The following is a 21,671-nucleotide window of genomic DNA, read 5'->3' as shown; positions in this document are numbered from 1 at the left end:
GGACGCACAGTGCCCCCTACCCTGGGAGACAAAGCAAACACACCTGCAGGGCTAAACACAATTCTGACTCCTGTTCAGCATCCCTAATAACAAACAGAACAAATGGCACAGCCCCACCCCAACCACAACCTGCACCAACACAGTATTTGGCATATGGTAGACTGGTAGTGTTCTCAGTTCAGGAACAGAAAATGTAGCCAAACATAAAATTCCCCATGGTGTGTAGAACTCTAGAGAATAACATGTTCGCAAATAGTTTGGACCATTGGAAATATTCCAAACTGTTTTGTGTTGCCCTTTAAGGGTCTACACGTGGATCACCGAATGTTGTGAAAAAAAAACAACAACAAACTTTACTTTGATAGGCCGCTCCACCGATACCAACCCGTCAACAGGAGACAACAAACTGGAAACAGTTCCTGGGAAAAATAAAGAATCATCTCATTGCGCGTAACAGGACAGCAAACAGGGAAACAAAAATCAGCACATTTCCCTGGCACCATCTCAGCGCCCATCTCCCCACAAAATGGCGTCACAAAAATAACATTGTCAGGATCCAAAATGGCGTCTGTCAAATAACATCAACAGGACCCAAAATGGTGCCACTCAAAATTAGAACCTTGGTAACGGCCGGAACAATAATTTTCCTCAGAGGTATCGCCTCCGGGAAACGGGTGGAACCACACATAATTGTCAACATGTAATGATTTTCCGCCCTTATTTTAGGCAGATGACAGATACATGTTCAAAAGGTTCCCCCATGTCCGGAATGGAGCGCAGGGGAGCCGGATGCACCCCCTGATTTGGCGTCCCCACTATTACAAGTTTTAGCAATACCTAAATTAGCAGACCACACATGGTCATGTGCCAACATTTACATGTAATGTCCACATATCATCGGCAACACAATTTGACGCTTTGTATTCCAGTCTTCTCCACACCTCAAATCTGCTACACCCGGTCTAGGTGTGCAACACCCCCTCTATCACAAAAGTCTGTTTCCTACTAGCAGTAGCACTGGCCACTGCCGCAAAACAACTTGATAGGCAGGAATCACTGTGCTGAGCAGTGATCAATGCTTGACGAGTCAGTGGTAGTGAAACGTCAGCAAACTTGGGAATTACCAGCTTCCCCTGAACGCTACTTACAGCAACCTCTTCCATCTTTCCAATAGATGGCCCCCTGTCCTCAGCGAGAGCCTGTGTTCGCTTCCTGTCCTGTGCCTTGGTGACAACACAGGTAGAAAAAACATTGGGGTGATTATTAATCAATTCATCACAACACAAGTCAGTCAATGGAGCGTTTCCAACCTCCAACACAGGGATCACACTCTCCCCAGCAATATCGTTCCCCATGATAAACTCAACGTCCTCCACAGGGAAACATGGGCGAACGGCGACAGGAAAACAACCTGTGATAAGATCTGACTGTACATGCACCTTATGCAACGGCACGCGCATACACCCCATTTCTATACCTCTTACAATCGCACTAGACTGACAGTAAGAGTTTTCATTTAGCGGTAAGACATCAGCCAGGATGAATGACTGAGAACCACCTGTATCACGGAGTATTCTCACCTTCCGTTGGTCACAGATGTCACCCGACAGTGACACACAACCATCAAACAGAAAGGGTTTAAAACAGCCATCACTGTCTTTTTCCAGAGAGCTATTCTGGTCAGAACATGACACCGTACCAATCAACCCCACACCTTTTGGTTTCTGAGCTGACCCTTTTTTCTCCTGTCGCTTCCTCAGCGTATGACATCCTTTTACCATATGGCCTGTCTTTTTACAATAATTGCACACCACCGGTCTTTTAGACGGCGGTGAGCGTGGCTGAAATGCTGACTCACTCACGAATGAGCCACCTCCACCACATACATTAGGACGTACAGAAACACGTTTGCGTGACCATTCAAACTCATCTGCCGAAATCGCAGCCTGTCGGAGTGTTGACACCCCCTGCCCATGTAAATAGAGCACAGCTTCGACTGGCAGGGTGGCTTTGAACTGCTCCACAAGTACCAATTCACTCAATGATGCAAAGTCTTTTACCTCACACGCAGAACACCACCGATCAAAATTAAGTCTCTCCTCCAGGGAGAAATCAACATGGGTTTGGGAAGGAGATTTACGGCGGTTTCGAAAATGCTGCCTGTATGCTTCTGGTACCAGTTCGTACACACGCAAGACATCGCTTTTCACACGCTCATAGTTTAAGCTGTCATCCAACGACAACGCTGCATGTGCTTTTTGTGCCTTCCCTGTGAGCCTGCCTTGCAACATAATTGCCCACATGCCCACTGGCCAACACAGAGCCTGCGCGATGCGTTCAAACACAGTAAAAAACAACTCCACTTCAGACTCATGAAAAAGGGGAACCAAGGACATATGCTGGCTAATATCAAAGGGTGCCTGGGAGTCGGAAAGTACTGGAGAGGAAGTGGCGCTACGTCTAGCGTCACCACACTCCAACTCTAGTTTCCTCATCGCCAATTGAAATTCCCTATCAGCCGCCTTCTCCTCGTTGTCCCTCTCTCTGTCTCTCTCCTCCTTGTCTCTCACCTCCTTCCTCTCTTCCCATTCTCTCTCTTCCTTTCTCTCTTCTCTGTCTCTCTCCTCCTTCCTCTCTTCTCTATTCTCCCTGCGCAAAACCGCCCTCTCCTCTAGACAGGCTAAACGCAGCTCAGCGCTCAGTGCGCTCAAGTCACCAGCAGAAGTAACACTGGCATGTTCTGAACCTAGTGCAGAGTCAACACCATCAAGATCCGACACACCAATATCCTGATCACAAACCTCCATAGCTCTACTCTCTACCACAGAATACAGTTATGAAAGAAAGTACACTCCCGTAGCAACACACAATACTACCCCACCAATCAGACTTCAATAAGCCCTACAAAATAGCCACTCACCTATAGTACTCAACAATGTCCCTGTGTAACACTCAACAGCCACATTATGCAGTATGACAACCTGACCAATTCGATTTAATGTCCACATCTAACATTCATAAAAATAATAAATGTCGGTTCTAAACACCTAACTAGGATCACACTGGGTAACACTAACTACCCCGTCTAAACTACTTCCCTAGCGGAATGAGGACTACACATATCTTCAGTCGCTTACCGATTTCATTGCGCACTCCACCGGAATAGACGACGCGTGCCCCCCTCCCCCTAACCAAAGCAGGTGATCCACCCTTTACCTATGTGGAAAAAAATAGAATGGTTAAGAGCATAACTCACAACAATGGTTTACAACAGTCAAGTGTGCAGTACGGAAATATGGATATATAATAATACAACTTACCAAATGAAAAGACGCAAACTACCTGACACGCTCCAATCGACAAGTTCACATGTCACATGCCCATGTCATGTACCAACAAGGAACTATACAATTGTGCAACCAGCAAGCTCCCATGTCACAAGGACATGAAAGACCGGCATAGAGCCCCCATGTCACAAGCACACAGAAGACCGGCATTGAGCCCCCATGTCACAAGTACACAGAAGACCGGCATTGAGCCCCCATGTCATGTACTAAGGTCTAATGACCACATAGAATAGAAACTTGAGGCAGGCTGCACATGAACAAAAACAACCCCCTCAGTAGATGCTTTTAAAGCAAGGTCCCGGCAGATAGTAAAACACCACAAACGCGCTTTCAAAAGGTAAATTATATTTATTACTGTGGTAGGACTTCAAACCTCCACTAATTTATGATGAGGAAAGAGGGGAAATAATCCCACAAACATATAACAAATAGGGAAAAGGGTAAGGGGAAAACACACAAGATAATTATAATTAATGGGTAGCACAAGCCCTAGTGACCTAGTGTCACAGGACACAACCACAAACCCTGCGGTTGGCAGTCTGGGAATCCCCCAGCAAATGTACACCACGTGCACAACACAATATAATTCCACACAAGCAGTGGCAAAAAGGCAGAAGGCCCAATACATATATATATTAACACATTCCACACGGGTGGCAAGTGGCACTGAGGCCACAATATACATATATATATATACTAGAGCTGGGCCATTAACGGCGTTAACGTGCTGCGGTAACGCTATACTAGTATCGCGCGATAATATAATTAACGCATTAATCTAAAAAGATTTTTTTTTTTTTTATTTTTTTTTTTTTTTTTTTTTTTACATTTATTTACCCAGGGTAGGTTCGCTGAGCACAGATGCTCTTTTTCAGGAATGCCCTGCTTCACATTCACACAGTTCCATTCACACCTGGGAGCTGCCCAGTACAACCACAGTTGACACCATTGGCCACTGAGCAACTCCACTGGAGCAGTTGATTCAAGCCATGTCACATAGTTCAAGTTTGAAATGATTCTTTCTGTTTTGCTCCTGAGAGTGTGCTAGATACTGTACTGTACTGGTAATATTATTTATTTGTGTTAACTTCTGAATAAAACAACTTATTAAACACAAGTACATCTTATTGAACATTATTTTGATATTTCATTACCAATTATCATAGCAAAACAGCTTTTTCAAACAGTCTGTAATGCATTTTGGAAACGGGAGATGGGCTCATGGTGTAATGGGCCACCTGGCCTGAGAAACATAAGGAGGAAAGAAAAAGTAAGGACTTACTTCTGGTCATTATTTGGGTAGAACACACATATTTTGAATGCCTTCGGCATTTTTTTTTTTTTTTTTAGCCATTTTAATCTAGATTAATCTAGATTAAATCCAGGATTGCAGATAGATTAATCTATATTAAAAAAATGTATCTATGCCCACCTCTAATATATACACTTACCTGGTAGCTGCACCAACACAAATACAAGGCCTACCAGGTAAGTGGTGTGAACAACATGAACACACTTAACAAATCAATCCCACACAACAGTGGACAGTGTTATAATAACGGTTCCACACAAACAGCAGTGGACAGTGTTAAAATAACCATTCCACACAAACAGTGGTAAACAATGGCAACCTCCAACTCTATGGTCACTGGCAAATGACTCCATGAGGCGCCCGGACGAGTGTGTGCTGTCTGGTATATCTGTCCACCCGTCCCTCTTGAGGTGATTGCCATCAGCTGTTACCCATTAGGCAATCAGCACTCTTCAGTGTAGGGACGGGCGGCACCTGATAGAGAAAAAGAGACAGCATCAGCTATCATGCACACACAAACACACATCACATCCAAAACATAACATATTTACATATACTAACCTGATGTTCAGATGGTGTCATAAATACAGTAATAATGGTAATGACCAACCCACGTACCCATGTACATCACACCCAGGTGTAATGATAGTTTGTTATCAGCGAGCCAGGTGCAGATTCTGCCGAGTTCTGAGCTGAGGGTTTTTTCAACCTGTAACTTGTTCTTGTCAGAGACCAGCAGGGCTGAGTCCTCCGCGAACAAGTTGCAGTCACAAGCTGACGACATGTCATTTGCATAAATTAGGAACAGTAGCGGTCCTAGTATGCTTCCTTGTGGAACACCACAGCTCACTGTGAGGGGGGGGGGGGGGTAGAGTACCGTTTACCTCCACCATCTGTTCTCTCCCCTCAAGGTAGGATTGCATCCAGCTCACTGATAAACTATCAAAACCAATTGCTTTTAGCTTGCTTTTTTTTTTTTTTTTTTTTTTTTTTTCATGATCAAGTTTCCACCAAACAAATAGGCAGGCAAATCAGTTTGATTGTTTATTATAAAACTGAAACAAGCCCTCGGTCTGGCTTTTTGTGTCATCCTTTTAACATGAACTTGTATTATGTACAAAATCCAGGAAGGCAAGTTTAGCTGGGTGCAGCCTCTACAAAAGAAAATAAAGAGACCATTTGGTTTGATCAGTTTTTATAGTATAGTTTGTTGATCAAACACCCAGACGCAGCGATGGTAGTGGCCGGCGATTTCAACCAGGCCAACCTGAAGAAAGTGATGCCGTCCTTTTTCCAACACATCGCTTGCTCCACCAGAGGGAAGAACACACTCGACCACTGCTATTCCCCGTTCAAAGCGGGTTACAAGGCAGTAGCCGCTCCGCCATTAACGGGGTCCACAAGCTCGAGCGATCATGACTCCATCTTGCTATTTCCGGCATATCAACAGAGATCACGTGACGCCGTCGTGTCACGTGAGACTAAGAAGTGGACCGACGAATCAGAGGCCACGCTCAAGGACGTGCTTGCAGACACGGATTGGGATATGTTCATAGGAAGTGCCAGTGACGTCAGTGAACTAGCAGACATAGTGGTGTGCTACATAACAACAATAGCTGATGGTATTGTCCTCAGGAAAACGGTGCGGATTTTCCCAAACCAGAAACCGTGGGTGGATAGCACTATTAGAGCAGCTCTGAACTCTCGTACCACCGCCTACAACCTGGGTAGAGAGTCAGGAAACATGGAGGAGTATAAGGCTTCAGTCTATACTCTACGCAAAGCAGTCAAACTTGCTAAGAGGACATATGCTGACAAACTGGAGACACAAATGGCACAAAACGACACAAGAGGATTATGGCAGGGACTGAAGTCAATAACTGACTATAAAGTCAGCGCCCCGTCAATGGGGAGCGACGACGCCTCCCTCGCGGACAAGCTCAACACCTTCTACGCTCGGTTTGGTGTAGACAGTGGCGCTGCTGGCTCTCCGGCTAGTGACGTCACTGGCGCGCCGGCTGTTGTGGAGGGGGGGGGGCAACCGCGAGGGGGGGGGGACGCTCTCTCGTTGTCGGAACACAGTGTGAGAAGAGCATTTATGCAGGTGAACACCAGGAAGGCTGCTGGCCCAGATGGCATAACAGGACGTATACTCAAGACCTGTGCCAACCAGCTGGCCCCTGTGTTCACCGTCATATTTAATCAATCACTGGCGGAGTCAGTGGTCCCTGCCTGCTTCAAGAGGTCTACCATCATCCCTGTGCCGAAGAAACCCTCCCCAGCATGTCCAAATGACTACAGACCGGTGGCACTCACCTCTGTGGTCATGAAATGTTTCGAGAGGCTAGTCAAGGACCACATTTGTGCCTCCCTCCCCAGTGATATGGACCCTATGCAATTTGCATACAGGACAAACAGGTCCACCGACGACGCGGTCTCCCAGGTACTGCACAGCACCCTCTCGCACCTTGACCGTCAGAAGGGGGGCTATGTGAGACTGTTGTTCATTGACTACAGCTCAGCGTTCAACACCATAGTCCCCACCAGACTGGTGGACAAGCTGATCGAGCTAGGTCTGAGCTCCGCCCTGAGCGCCTGGGTACTGGACTTTCTGAGCGAAAGACCCCAGGCGGTCAGGGTGGGGGGTCAGACCTCCAACACCATCACCCTGAGCATCGGGTCCCCCCAGGGCTGTGTTCTGAGCCCCCTGCTGTACTCACTCTACACACACGACTGTGTGGCCAAGTTCAGCTCCAACTCCATAGTGAAGTTTGCAGATGACACGGTGGTGGTGGGGCTGATCTCGGACAACGACGAGAAGGCCTACCGGGAGGAGGTGGAGGTACTGGAACGCTGGTGCCAGGACAACAGCCTGCTCCTGAACATTGGCAAAACCAAGGAACTGATCGTGGATTATAGGAGAGGACAGCAGGAGACACACACACCACTGATGATAAACGGGGCTACCGTGGACAGGGTGAGCAGCTTCAAGTACCTGGGGGTCCACATCTCAGAGGACCTGACATGGTCAACACACATAGGCACAGTAGTAAAGAAGGCGAAACAGCGTCTCTACCACCTGAGACAGTTAAGGAAGTTCAGAGTATCGGGGAAGATACTCCAGTCCTTCTACTCAGGAGCTGTAGAGAGCATCCTGACCGGAAACATCACTGCCTGGTATGGAAACAGCACGGCACAGGACAAGAAGGCCCTACAGAAAGTGGTGCGCTCAGCCGAGCGTACCACGGGTATTGCACTACCCCCCCTGCAGGTTCTATACAACAAGAGGTGCAAATCCAGAGCCTGCAGGATAATGAAAGACCCTCTCCACCCCAATAACAGCCTGTTTCAGCTGCTGAGGTCAGGCAGACGCCTGCAAATCCCAGCTACTAGGACAGAGCGGCTTAGGCTCAGCTTCTTCCCCCAGGCCATCAGAGCCATGAACAATGTACATTGAGTGCTCAGAACATTGAACTGTCCACACACAAGCACACATGAACACACACACGACACGCACACTGTGCACGCTCACACACGAGCAGCCACTTAACACTTTAACATGAGCGGGCACACACTCATGTCGCACACACGCACACTTATGGCCAAAGGAAAGGACACTTTAAATTAGAATAACAGGAACAGTGTATTGCACTACCAAAGCTAACTAGCATGTCACACATGCGCTGTAAATAACTATGTACAGATACCGAGATGTCACTCCATGTTACCTGCTATCTGTTACTGCACAATGTTGTTTCTTCTTTTGATTCTATTATATGTACCACTGTATTGCACATCGTTGCGGGCAAGACCACCCGCATTTCATTGTATACCTGTATGCCGTGACAATTAAAACTCTTGACTTGACTTGACTTGATTACTTTTGATGCAGTAATGGTCTTTTTCTTTTCTATTCTATATTTATGTATTATTTATCCCTAAACTCTGCCCACTTTATCAACCAAAAACACACTTCTTCAATATCTGAATTGTAACTGTTTTACTTCATTTTACTAGTATTATGCTACCATGTATATACTACTACCAGTACCAACTATGCTAATATATCTATACTACTACAGTATGTACTCAGAGTATAACACTCAAGCTTGACACTGACAAACAATACTTGGCTGCTAGATATGTACCACTCCTGCTGACTTGTTGTACACAATTTGTAAGTTGCTTTGAATGAAAGCGTCAGCTAAATGACCAAATGTATTTAAATATGTAACTCACAAAACATTCCATGGCCCCAAAATCATGTGGGGACCTGACCCACAGGTTAAGAACCACTGCCTAGGTAATCTTTTCCCTATTTTTTTCTTTTCTCCACCCCCATAATATTGTTCATTTTCTGCCTACAGTGAAACATCATCATGATAGCAGCTATCTGTTAGTTAAAGCTGTTGACAAAAAGTGTACTAACTTGTGTGCTGTTTGGGAACAGTTGATTTTCATCAGCTCACCTGAATGTGTTCTCAAGTTAGTGCTGGGCGTGTGGGAAGTTGAGAGCAGCATATGTTTTAGGCGTTTTTTCAGTCAAACTCATAAATGTGTCCAGATAGGGGCCATGGAGAGGCATTGTTGACATCGAATCCCATTATGCCATTATTTCACGCGGACTGGTTCATGTAATCTGTTAAATTGCATTCATTCATTCTCATTCAATGGTCTGCGTTTAGATTTTCACTTCCTGATTTGCGGGTTGGAGTCCCGCCCTATCCTGCCTCTGATTGGCCTACCCGTAATGTTTTGGCCTACCATACCCAATCGTGAGTCGTCATACTCATATCTAAACCAACCAACCAATCATAGTGGGTTTTCTACAGGGAGTTTTTTTTTCTCCTCACAAATCTTTATAGTCTAGACCAGTGGTCACCAACCTTTTTAAGCCCAAGATCACTTCTTTTTTTTTTGGTGAAGGCAAGATCTACCTATTGAAGCGTTGAGAGAAAAAGACAGCCAAGATTGTACTTTAAACTAAATGACTTTTATTTGCCTGTATTCTAATTACATGCAATGCTTTGGTCCAACATTAAAACGTCAAAGTAGAACTATTATGTACTTTCTCAGTCAGTGCTAATTGCAGTCATCTTATGCAGCATCACTTTTCACATCAAAACAAAAGTAGAACTGTAATGTGGACTTTCTCATATTATTAACATTGACAAACATATTTACAATTAGCATTTTATAAAGTAGAACTGTAATGTTTACTTTCTCAGTCAGTGCTAAGTGCAGCATCATTTTCACATCAAAACAAAAGTAGAACTGTATGTGTACTTTCTCAGTCAGTGCTAAGTGCAGCATCACTTTTCACATCAAAACAAAGGTAGAACTGTAATGTGGACTCTCAGGGTAAGATCTAAAAAAAAAAAAAACGTTCGACGGGTTTGTGAGCACTGGTCTAGACTGTTTCTCCCGACAGTAGCGTGTAGCGTTTCCTCGTCGCTACGTCACTACTTCGTTCTATAAATAGCTCCGCTACAGACATCGCTAATTGGTTCAAAAAGTAGCGACGCTACCATCACGCTACTGAGAATTGTAGTTAAGCTATGTAGCGTCACTACTTGTAGCTAGCTACTGCCCATCACTGCCAATAACTAGTGCAATATGTCAAAATACACTCTTACAATAAAATACATGATATGACAGCATGTTTTGTCTTAATGAACCGATTTCCCCTCCAATTGCAATAACGCGACCGATTCAAAAATATTTTGGTCACAATCTTGCGCCCTGACTATCTATCTTGCGCTACCAGTATATATCTACCCCTGATGTGATTAGGGCCACTAGACGCAGAGAGCCCTGAGTAATGGCATGGGTGGGGGGTAGACACAGAGAGCCCTGCAAGCCTTCTGGCAGGGCAGGAGCAAGTCTTCTCTGGACTAGAGGAGATAAGAAAACTCAGTGAACAGAAAGCTGAGAAAGATGAGAGGACCCGAGGGTTTGGATGGAGGCATAGAGGGTTGCTGCTCTCCTGTTGTTTCCACAAGTTCAACTAGCACAGACTGGTGCCCTTAGAAGACTAATGCTCTGTTGAGACCGGAAGAGCCTCCAGGGGGGAAATGGAAGGGGACTGGACAAAATAACACCCAGAGGTCAACTACATATCATACTGTGTTTGAGTATTCTGATGGAGAGTCCACTGTACACCTAAAATCCCATTAAGTCCCATTCAAATGTATTGAAGGCGCATTGGTCTCTGCTTTGTTAGCAGGAAAAACTAAATAATCTCTTGAATAACTACTCAAGGGTCACAGACTTCAGGCAGACCCAGATTGCAAGGGATTTGTGACAAAATATTAAATATCTTTTATATTACAACTTTTATACATTTGGTCCTGTCCTAAAGCCTACAGACTCCCCTGTAAATGTGGGGTATATTTAAATACATTCTTGAAGAATTTGATGTGTATATGGAAAATAAACTATTTGGAATGTTCTCAACCTGTTATTATTGCTACTGTAATTGTTAACTCATTCTGCGCCACGGGTCGGGGTGCCAGAGGGCGCTAGAACGCCAGCGCTGTAAGTCAATGGGGTGCTTTGTTCACTTGCGAGTGCTTAAAATATATCTTATATTATAGCTATGGGTCTAATACACCCGTCGATTGTCAGTGAGTTGCTTCCACTCAACATGCACGAAGCAGATTGTTTTTTCATCCGTACATTTCCGTTTTTATATATATATATTTATATAGTTTTGGTGATTCTTAGTAATCCCAGGAAAAGACGCGATAATAGCCCTTTAGTGGAATACACAAAACACGTTGTAATTTTTTGCCTGATTATCGAATCTTCCTGAAATCAACGCTAGATTATCATTATTATCCTTCCTCATGCATACATGAAATGGCCCTCGTAGCGCGGCGCTCCCCCGCCACCTCCTGCACTCAATGGTAAACAGCCACACACACACACAGACAGCTTTGATCGGGGTAGAAAGAAATATCAGATCAACGCAAGATTTTATATATAGAGTCCTTACCTGGTATCTGATGTAATGCAAAAGAAATAATCCAATTATCTGATCGACATTCCAAATACTGCTTGTGGAGGTCCGTCCGGCATTGTCCGGCATTGCATATGAAGGGGGGGGGGGGGGGGGGCGCAGCATCGCAGATGTAACGTTGTAAACGATAGTCCTGCCGGAGTATTTAAACCCCGCCCGTAGGCGGCGGTATTTGCCCTTTTGCGAGCTCAGACCCATTCCCAATGATAACATCAGGCTGGATGGATGAAAATGAATGGATATAGCTAATAAAAGAAATAACGATTCGAAGCCGACTTTTCTCGTGATTGGCGCTGAATGAGTTAACACTTTCTTCGCCAGGCTTATGTACATCATTATACCCCTCTCTGCCAGCTCTATTTGTCTATGGAGAAGTTCCCCTTCTTTGCAGGGCTATAACTTTTTAAATTGTATTGCTAAATTGACATTACTATGGCCCATTCAATGTCAATTATCTATCGTTCAGGATGTAGGAACGTTATACTTTTTCATTCACATATTCATACTAAAATACGGTCTAAAGTATAAATATGTTTTTATCGTTTTCTGCAGCTTTCTCCAGAACGTGATTTATAGCCCTAAATTATATTGATGATCAAATACAGTTTGATAGCGATCTGCGCGAGATAAAAAATGTCTAATGGACGTGCTTCTAGAAGTTACTACTTATCATCTGATGTTGACCGGATGGGGGGGGGGGGGGGTCGTTTATAATTCCATGGCCAATGTTAGATGATTCATCTAGTGTGGGTGATATGATCATTAGAGCAGTTAGTATCGAACACGGTAAAAAAAAACGCTGAAACTCACCGTAGCTTCCTCGTAGCGTTGGGCGATGAGCGTGGAGCAAAAATATTCCTATTATGGGATGTTGAAATATGCGATCCATCTCCAGGTTGTATAATAGTATTATACGTCCAAATCATGTTGTTTATCGAGTTATTGGTAACGGATTGCTATCCATTGTGTCTAGCTCGAGTCCCGGGACTATTAGCGAGTGATCGGACCCAATTGGAATGAGCACCAGCTTCCGTTTCCGGTTTCCGGTTTGGGCGATCCGCTGGCCAGATGGCTGACCAGATGGCGCTCTTGAACCGTTGGAGAGTTGAGAGGGGATCAACAGTAGATCTCAAGTCTCCGGGGGAGAAATATGATTGCGATCACAGATTTTTGAAATATTGATCTCAATGACGTGTTACGGCGTCATTGGCAGAATTAGCATGGCGGGGAATGACGAGTTTAGGCGTCCTTGGCAGAGAAAGTGTTAATATTACAATGTTTTACTCCATTGTTTACAAACATTTGTTTACATTTTGTGCTTTTATTTCCCCTATTAACTCAATCAGCGCCGGACCCGATGATAGTCGGGTTATCTCGCCGACCGTTCAGCGCCAGACCCGAGTATAGTCAGGTTTTCATCGTTATTTCTTTTATTCGATATTTCCATTCATTACAGGCACACGGACATCTGGGTTAACATGGGGAATCATCCTGAGAATTCCAAAGTGCAATACCGGCCGTATCCACCCAGGCGGCAGTATCGAGCACCCTTTGAAACATTATATCTTGGCCTGTGCGTCGATCAAAAGTTCTATTGGTCGTGCAAGGGGCGGCGGTTATAACGGTCGGATTGAGAAGCGTGAATTGCTCCCGGTGCATGATGTGTGGCGGATTATGTTGGCGACACGATCGACACCAATACTGGGACTCGCGATCAGATAATTGGAATATTCTTTTTGGGGTACATCCTAGTGAAGGTAAGGCCTATATGGTATCAATCCTGCTGTGATCCAACATGTAGATATGTGCAGCAAAGTGGTGGCTAGAGGGAGAGATATGAGCCAAGGTCAGAGAGCCAGGAGAGCAGTAGTAGCTAGGGGGGGGACAGGGACGTCAGCATTATTTTAGTAAGATAGGGCAGCGTTGCTAGGAGCCGTTGCTAGGATATAGACTTTATAGCTGCAAGTTCTTCCGGTTTGAAGCAGACAAAAGCGAGACAGCAGAGAGAGCTCCAGCCTCCTTTGAGGCTGGAGTGGGGAGGGGAAGCCACGAGGAGAGGCTGCAAGCGTGAACCTAGGAGAGATAGCTTAAGCTAACAGCCGCATAACCACCGAGCGGGTATCGAGAGATAATCTAAATGATTATCTAGATAATCTAGTTTCTCAAAGACTCTCATTTTGTACAAGATGCTATGTTTATGAAAATACAGGGCATACAGGGCATACAGTGAAATGCGGGTGGTCATGCCTGCAGCGATTGTGCAATAATACAAGTAATAAGAATAAGACATAACAGGTATAATGTACATAAAGTTTCAAATGCATGGTAAAAGACATGCTAAGGTCCTGCGATAGTGCAATACAGTGTTAAGCTACAGATGAGGCACTCTGTCTTATGTACACTACTATACAATACTATACAATATACAGTTATACTATATATCCTTATGCTATCTTGCTATATCCATCTATTGCTATACAAGAACCACTCCCGTTCTTTATTTTATTTATTATTATTTTTTGCCGTTTTATCGCTTTATTGCTACTGGGCAGTCCAGTAGAGAGAGACAGAGGAGGAATGGGAGACAGAGTGGGGGGGAAGACATTCGGCAAATAACGACGGGTTCGGGAGTCGAACCCGGGTCGGCCATGTGGCCATGTGGCGCGCTATGTGGTTCGCCACTGGGGCGCCCTATTTATTTTTATTTTTTATAAAGTAAATTTTGACCTTTTCATTTTGTAAAGTGACCGTTTGGTGTGAGCGTGTGCAGCATGTGTGTGTGTGTGTGTGTGTGTGTTCGTGCTAAAGTGATTGTTAGTGTGTGAGCGTATACAGTATGTGTGCTTGTGTGTGGAGAGTTCAGTGTTCAAGACTCTGATGGCTTGGGGGAACAAGCTGAGCCGAAGTCTCTCTGTCCTAGTTGCTGGTGTGCGCAGGCGTTTGCCTGACCGCAGCAGCTTGGACAGGCTGTTGTTGGGGTGGTGAGGGTCTTTCATTATTCTGCAGGCTCTGGATTTGCACCTCTTGTTATATAAGTCCTGCAGGGGTGGTAGTGCAATACCCATAGTACGATCAGCTGAGCGCACCACTCTCTGTAGGGCCTTCTTGTCCTGTGCCTTGCTGTTTCCATACCCAGGCAGTGATGTTTCCAGTCAAGATGCTCTCTACAGCTCCGGAGTAGAAGGACTGGAGTATCTTCCCAGATACTCTGAACTTCCTTAACTGTCTCAGGTGGTAGAGGTGCTGCTTCGCCTTTTTTATGACTGAGTCTATGTGTGTTGTCCATGTCAGATCCTCTGAGATGTGGACCCCCAGGTACTTGAAGCTGCTCACCCTGTCCACGGTAGCCCCGTTTATCCACAGTGGTGTGTGTGTGTCCCCTGCTGTGTTCTCCTAAAATCCACGATCAGCTCCTTGGTTTTACCAATGTTCAGGAGCAGGCTGTTGTCCTGACACCAGCGTGCCAGTACATCAACCTCCTCCCGGTAGGCCTTCTCGTCGTTGTCAGAGATCAGCCCCACCACCAGGGGCGGATTTAGGATTGTAGGAGATCCGGGGCTTAGCCCAGGTAGGTGCCCGCATAAGCGGGCACGGAATTCTTTTACTTCGACACCACAACCTTTAACTTATACCACCACCTTAAAGCGGACAAAAGGCACTTGAGAACACTTAAATTCACACGTTTAATTAATGAAGCAAACAATAATAATAATTAATAATAATAATAATAATAATAATAATAATAATAATAATAATAATAATAATAATAATAATAATAATAATAATAATAATAATACACTGTGTTTGTATAGCACCTTTCATACAAGAATTGCAGCTCAAAGTGCTTCACAGCAGTAAAAAAAGACAGGCATAAAATGAGCACAACATTGGCAGATCAAGAGCAATGCATAAAGTGCATACATAAAGCATAAAATAGATAGCAGCAAAATAGACAAAGTCAAGGTAAGACATAGAACATTAAATCACATCGTTTTTCATATTAGGATCTAAGATCTAGGGTTAACTCACCGAACGTTGAGCGCCAGGACCCCCAAAAACCAGAGTATAGTCAGGTTTTCATCGTTGTTTCTTTTATTAGATATTTCCATTCATAAAAACATGCCGGCAGCCTGTGTTATCACTGGGGATGGGTCTGAGATCTCAAAAGTCCAATACCGCCGCTTAACGCCTTGTGGCCGCTATTGCACTCCGTTTGAAACGATGTGGCTTGGTGTCTGGGCCGAGCTGCGGCCTGCGGGCGGGGTCTAACTACCCGGTCAAGCCAACCGCTTATAACGCATGCATCGACGAGGGTCGGGTTCATGTTCAATGCTGGATTACGTTGGCACCTTGATCGACATCAGTACTTGGAATGGCGATCAGATAATTGGAATATTCTTTTCGGGACAGATCCTGGTCAAGGTAAGGACTATATGGTATCAATATTGCGTTGATCCAAAAATTCCTTCATGCTGATCGTGGCGTGTGTGTGTGGTGTGTGTGTGTGGCATGTTCCGTTGGTTGCGATCAAATCACGGAGGCCCCTCCCCCGCACCCCCCCCCTTCATGCATCCATGATGAAACATAATACAGATAATCTAAATTTGATTTGAGAACAGTAGCTAGTCCAGGGAAGAAACGATAACGCGTTTACTAGAATACACGTTGCCTGCCATTACGGAGCATTTTGGAAATGACACCAGACCGCCTTGAAACTACACTCATATTCACGACGGTATAAAACAGAAACGTATGGATGGAAAAATTATCAGTTTTTTGCATCTTGACCGGAAGAAACTCAATGACAATCGACCTTATTATTAGATCCATAGATATAATATAGCTTTAGGCCTGCAAACACAGCCACGTATCCCCATGTTAAAAGGCGCTGGCCTTTTAACAGTAACACCGCCATCTGGCGCTGAAAGTGTTAATAGGCATCTTTGTTTACGGTTTGATTATCACTGATACAAAGTAAAATAGTGCAGTGCAATAAAATAGTTAGTAAAATAGAATAAAATTATGCAATAAGGTGGAAGAATTATGTTTTTGTCAACTTGTTGATTGTGATTTAAAGCTTAGGCCTGAGTCTACCATAACACCAAGACTTAACTCACTCAAATACAGTTAGCAGCTGGATAGACTACAGATGGAAATTAGCTTCTGCTAAATCTGGTGCAAACATATTTTCATGTAACAATGATTAATTGTCAATAAATTCTTTTTTTTTAAGTAGATTCTGGGCTTTTCAGAAAACATTCAGGGCTTGAGCCCAGGTAGCCACCCCCTAGCCCCGCCCCTGCCCACCACCACTGTGTCGTCCGCAAACTTGTTGGAGCTGAACCTGGCCACACAATCATGTGTGTAGAGTGAATACAGCAGCAACACAAACAACAACAACCAAACACAATGCAGAGACTTCACGGAACGGCAGATGAGGGCTGATAAGGGCTGAAAACACGATAATCTTACAGGTGGATGGGAGAACTTGAGTGGGGAGGGCGGTTGAACTGGCAAAAGATTTCAATAAGCGGATATATCAAAAAATATATAAATTAATAATACAATGCTCATCGCGATGATGCCTTTTACTGACCAAAGCAAACAGTAGGCCTTGTCCTTTTATCTGAGTGATCTGAAAACGTTGCAGATTTGCTGTGGAATGTCTACTTCTGCTTACAATGCGCCTTTGTACGATCCCGTTTGACCAGTGCACCGCAAGCCAAATGTTCCCATATGGTTCCGTTATGGTATATATATATATATTTATACCCAGTTTAATCACCTGTAAATTGTATATTACTATTGCAATTTACTGTTACATTTGTAATCTGGTTGGATGGCAAACTTATTTTCGTTGTACTGTACTTGTGCTGTATAATGACAATACATTTGATCTTATCTAAAAAACTGAGAAAACAAACAATGACACGACCTGAGAAGAACAAGTGACCAACACCATAGCGTAATATGTCACTGAGGGACCTGAGTTACTATACAAGCCTTCGCTAGCGGTACCTTGATGGCCTTCTGGGTGTTGACGCAGGAGTCTCGGATGGTCCTGAGCAGGTTGTTGAAGCGACCCATCTCCTGCACCAGCACTGTGTTCATGCTCTGCTCGTAGCTGGTGGGGAACCGTCGCATCACCTCCTCGATGTCAAAGTCCGGAGGCAGTTTGGTCAAGATGTCGGCCGCTACGTCAGACACCATGTCGTCTGAGGAGGCGTCGGCCCCAGAGGAACGGGACTGACGAGAAAGAGACAAGGGGGGGGGGGGGGTTAGTGGAATAATGTTTCAGACAAGTTCTATCATTCTTTGTTGGTAATAATAGCAGTGTTGAGCTGTTTCTGAGCTGTCAACTCTTCTATTCTTCTCGGAACTGCATTCCATTCATGTCATTTTATCACTGATAACACAGAACACTTCATATTTGTCCAATTATGCCTATTGACCATATAACCATTGTGACATTCAAGACATGACTTGAAATCGACCGAAATAGCAGTGTTGCATTTTAACTTACTTTTGCCTCTCCTCTCGTCTCAGCCTAGTTACTGCTATCACTGTACAGTAACTCTCAATGATGACACTCTCAAACACACATGCGCTCACACACACACACATTATATGCCCACATACACCGCACACACACATATGTGGCCACACACACACACATACATATACACACACAGACACACAAAGTAAGAACACCAAAAGATGGACAGCAAGTAGAGATGCACAGATACCTCTCTTTCACTGCTAGTGATAACAATTCAGAGTCCAAAGCTTTAACTGTCAGCCGACACCGAATTTGTATCCACTACTTTCACCAAACGATATAATCAGACCATGATATTGGGTCTGTATCCGGTATCCATTTTGTTCTGAAGGGTCCAGATTAACACTGAGAATCTGCGTTTATTATTTTGTAAAACTTGTATATTGTTTATATATATAAGCTATATACCTTTAAGCTTCCGTTTGCATCATAGTATTATTCGCTCGCCTCATTTGGGCACCGCCATTGACATTGGAGGCGCTAGCAGACGCGCCCCTCAGACAAGTTCAAAGACGTGTCCGGGCAAGTTCAGACATGCCCGTAGCAGGCGCATTGATTCCGGACAAGTAATTCGGCTGCGCTCTAGAAATCAGTCTGAGTATATATATTGTAGAAGGCGCAAGCAGCCGCAGTGAAGTGAGAACACCTAACAGCAGAGAAACGAGAACACAGTAACGATTGTGCAGAACGAGTGAACATGTGAGCAGTGGAAGTAATGAGTCGGCAGTAGCAGAATAGGAGAAGCAGCCGAGCGAGATTGTAATACGTTCGGTACCGTTGTACACAAACCTACCCGCGGTGTATCGTTACGGATAGCTAGTAGCTACTTAGATACGACCATAATATTGTAGAGCCATTATTGGCGCAGTATAGTGCCTTGTGTAAGCGAAGTAACGTGGAGAAGCGTATAGTTAAGACCATCGGCGTTTGGATCTAACTACTCCCTGAAGACCGTCATCGGGCTAGCTTCCAGTACAAACGAAGCTAGCTAGCTACCATCTCTGCCATCGGGCTTTGGATTAAGAGCTATTAACCCTGCCATCTGGCACTTGGATTACAAGGACTGGATCCGTACGAGACCCCCTTTTCTTCCAGTGACGACAGGATTATCCGACCATTCTTCAATTCCTCTGGAGCTTGGAGCTCCAGAGGAGAATCATCGTCTCCAGCTACCCACCATGCTTTGCCCTGTATCGCCTTCTCTCACTCCCTGCAGAGCTCCGGTCGAGTATTCTTAACCTAGGAAATATTCATTCCCCCTGACTTTGATACTCTGACATTCTACTATTAAAAGAGCAACGTAATAATTCAGTTGTATATTGAGATGACTGTAAAATATTAAAATACTGTAAACTTGATATCCTTGTCCCCGTGCCGTCAATTGAGCGTCTGCCATATTTATCTAACTGTACTGTCTGGCAAGTAATAATATTTAGTAGTGGTTTAATCTAAACAATCTTTAATACAGTCCGGGTTGTGTAGCCCCTCAGCTACACATTTGTCTACATTAGAGAAACCTAGATAAATCTATAAATCTACAGTATATATGTGTGAATGTGTCAAGTTTCTTTGCTTTGATTTCTGACCTGACTGATGTGGCTGTTGGTATCAGGTTTTAGTACTAGGGAAATTCTGTGATAGCGATATCCTGTTTTCGCCAGGTATCGGCCTGATATCAGATACCAGTATCGGTGTCCGTACATCTCTAACAGCAAGGCACAACCTTTCCCTAGTAATTCCGCTAGTTGCACATGAAACAAACACAAGAGAACCCTGACTTTGAAAACCATTGATCCTAATCTGTGATTCTGGCCGTATTTTTCATTTCCTCGCAATATGTACCTAGTGGCTGCTCGGTCACAAGCCAGTAGTAATGGATAATCATTGGCTAATGGTACTGGGGTTACAGTAGGGGAATGAATGACAAATAGCTGTTTCATTCCATTCGGAGCTTCTTTCCTGTTTATCGGTCATTGAGACTAATGGGACTGTATTAGCTGCTAATAAAGTTCACACATGACTGAAACTATTATTAATCTTGGTGAGCGCTCTATGTATGCATCAACGTCAGGCTCCGCTGAGCTCTAATTGTACTTGTGAAATCAAAGTGGTGAGAACCCCCCCCCCTCTAGCATAGTGCTAGAGAATGTATTGAGAGCGGAGTGTGTAGCAGAGTGCTAGAGAATGTATTGAGAGCGGAGTGTGTAGCAGAGTGTTAGAGAATGTGTTGAGAGCTGAGTGTGTAGCAGAGTGTTAGAGAATGTATTGAGAGCTGAGTGTGTAGCAGAGTGTTAGAGAATGTATTGAGAGCTGAGTGTGTAGCAGAGTGTTAGAGAATGTATTGAGAGCTGAGTGTGTAGCAGAGTGTTAGAGCAGGGGTTCCCAAACTTTTCAGGCCGCAACCCCCAAATAACGGTGTCAGAAAGCCGCAACCCCCACTATTATAGGAGGTTAAAAAAATTATATATATATTTTTTATAAATGGAAATGTATGGTTGAAACATGCAAACGTTCAAACGCACACACACTAATAAGCATTGGAGGCTTTTAACCAGGGCCGGACTGGGGAAATAATTCAGGCCAGGAAATATAGTGCAAAATATAGTCCCCCACCAAGACATTTTTTGTTACAAAGACTTCATTTCCTGCATTCTGGTGCAGGAATTTTTTAATTTGTACCCTTTAAATGCCAGTGTTTGTGATGGCATCACAAATTATTGTTAAAAAACAGGCTAGCATATGTATGATTAGCAACAACACTGATTTTGATGGATTTTCAGTTTTTTTGTAATGTCAGATTGAATTTTTTTTCTTTTATTCAACTTCAGCCCTGATCATAACACCACATATTCATTTGATAATTATAACGCTTTAAATGCCAGTGTATGTGATGGCATATATTTGCAATATATCAAATGCAAAGTAGATTTTTCTGGGGGGGATTATTACAGGCTAGCATGTGTCAATGATTATCAACAACAGTTTTTTGTAAGGGTCCCGCCTCCACCAATCACATGCGGCTCCCTTTGTGTGTGTGTGAGAGCAAGAGAGAGAGAGAGAGAGAGAGAGATAGTTCTCCAACTTGTGTGAGTTGCAGTGATCTCCTGGTTGTTCCCCACCTAGGTTATCTAACTATTGCGCTGCTGCAACTAGAAACACTGGCCTGGCCTGCTTCTAAGTTCAGTGGCCTGACTGCATACCAAAAAAATTATAATCTTTTGAAATCATCTGGCGACCCCCACTTTGGGAACCCCTGTGTTAGAGAATGCGTTGAGAGCTGAGTGTGTAGCAGAGTGTTAGAGAATGTATTGAGAGCTGAGTGTGTAGCAGAGTGTTAGAGAATGAGTTGAGAGCTGAGTGTGTAGCAGAGTGTTAGAGAATGAGTTGAGAGCTGAGTGTGTAGCAGAGTATTAGAGAATGAGTTGAGAGCTG

The 21,671-nt window shown here is 44.2% G+C and overlaps 1 protein-coding gene across 1 annotated transcript in view; it reads right to left on the bottom strand.

Moving 5' to 3' along the window:
- Positions 1–21,671, bottom strand: part of LOC311225992 (dynein axonemal heavy chain 7-like) — a gene marked incomplete at both ends in the record, with an annotated part of 810,419 nt that overhangs the window by 34,519 nt on the left and 754,229 nt on the right. The window contains 1 exon segment of the mRNA XM_084311374.1: positions 17,699–17,926. Within this exon segment, the coding sequence (XP_084167500.1) occupies positions 17,699–17,926 (228 nt within the window).

Source organism: Notolepis coatsorum (assembly GCF_963971535.1).
Source record: "Notolepis coatsorum genome assembly, chromosome: 3".
In the NCBI taxonomy this organism is placed as follows: Eukaryota; Metazoa; Chordata; class Actinopteri; order Aulopiformes; family Paralepididae; genus Notolepis; species Notolepis coatsorum.
This window is presented reverse-complemented; position numbering and strand designations above follow the sequence as displayed.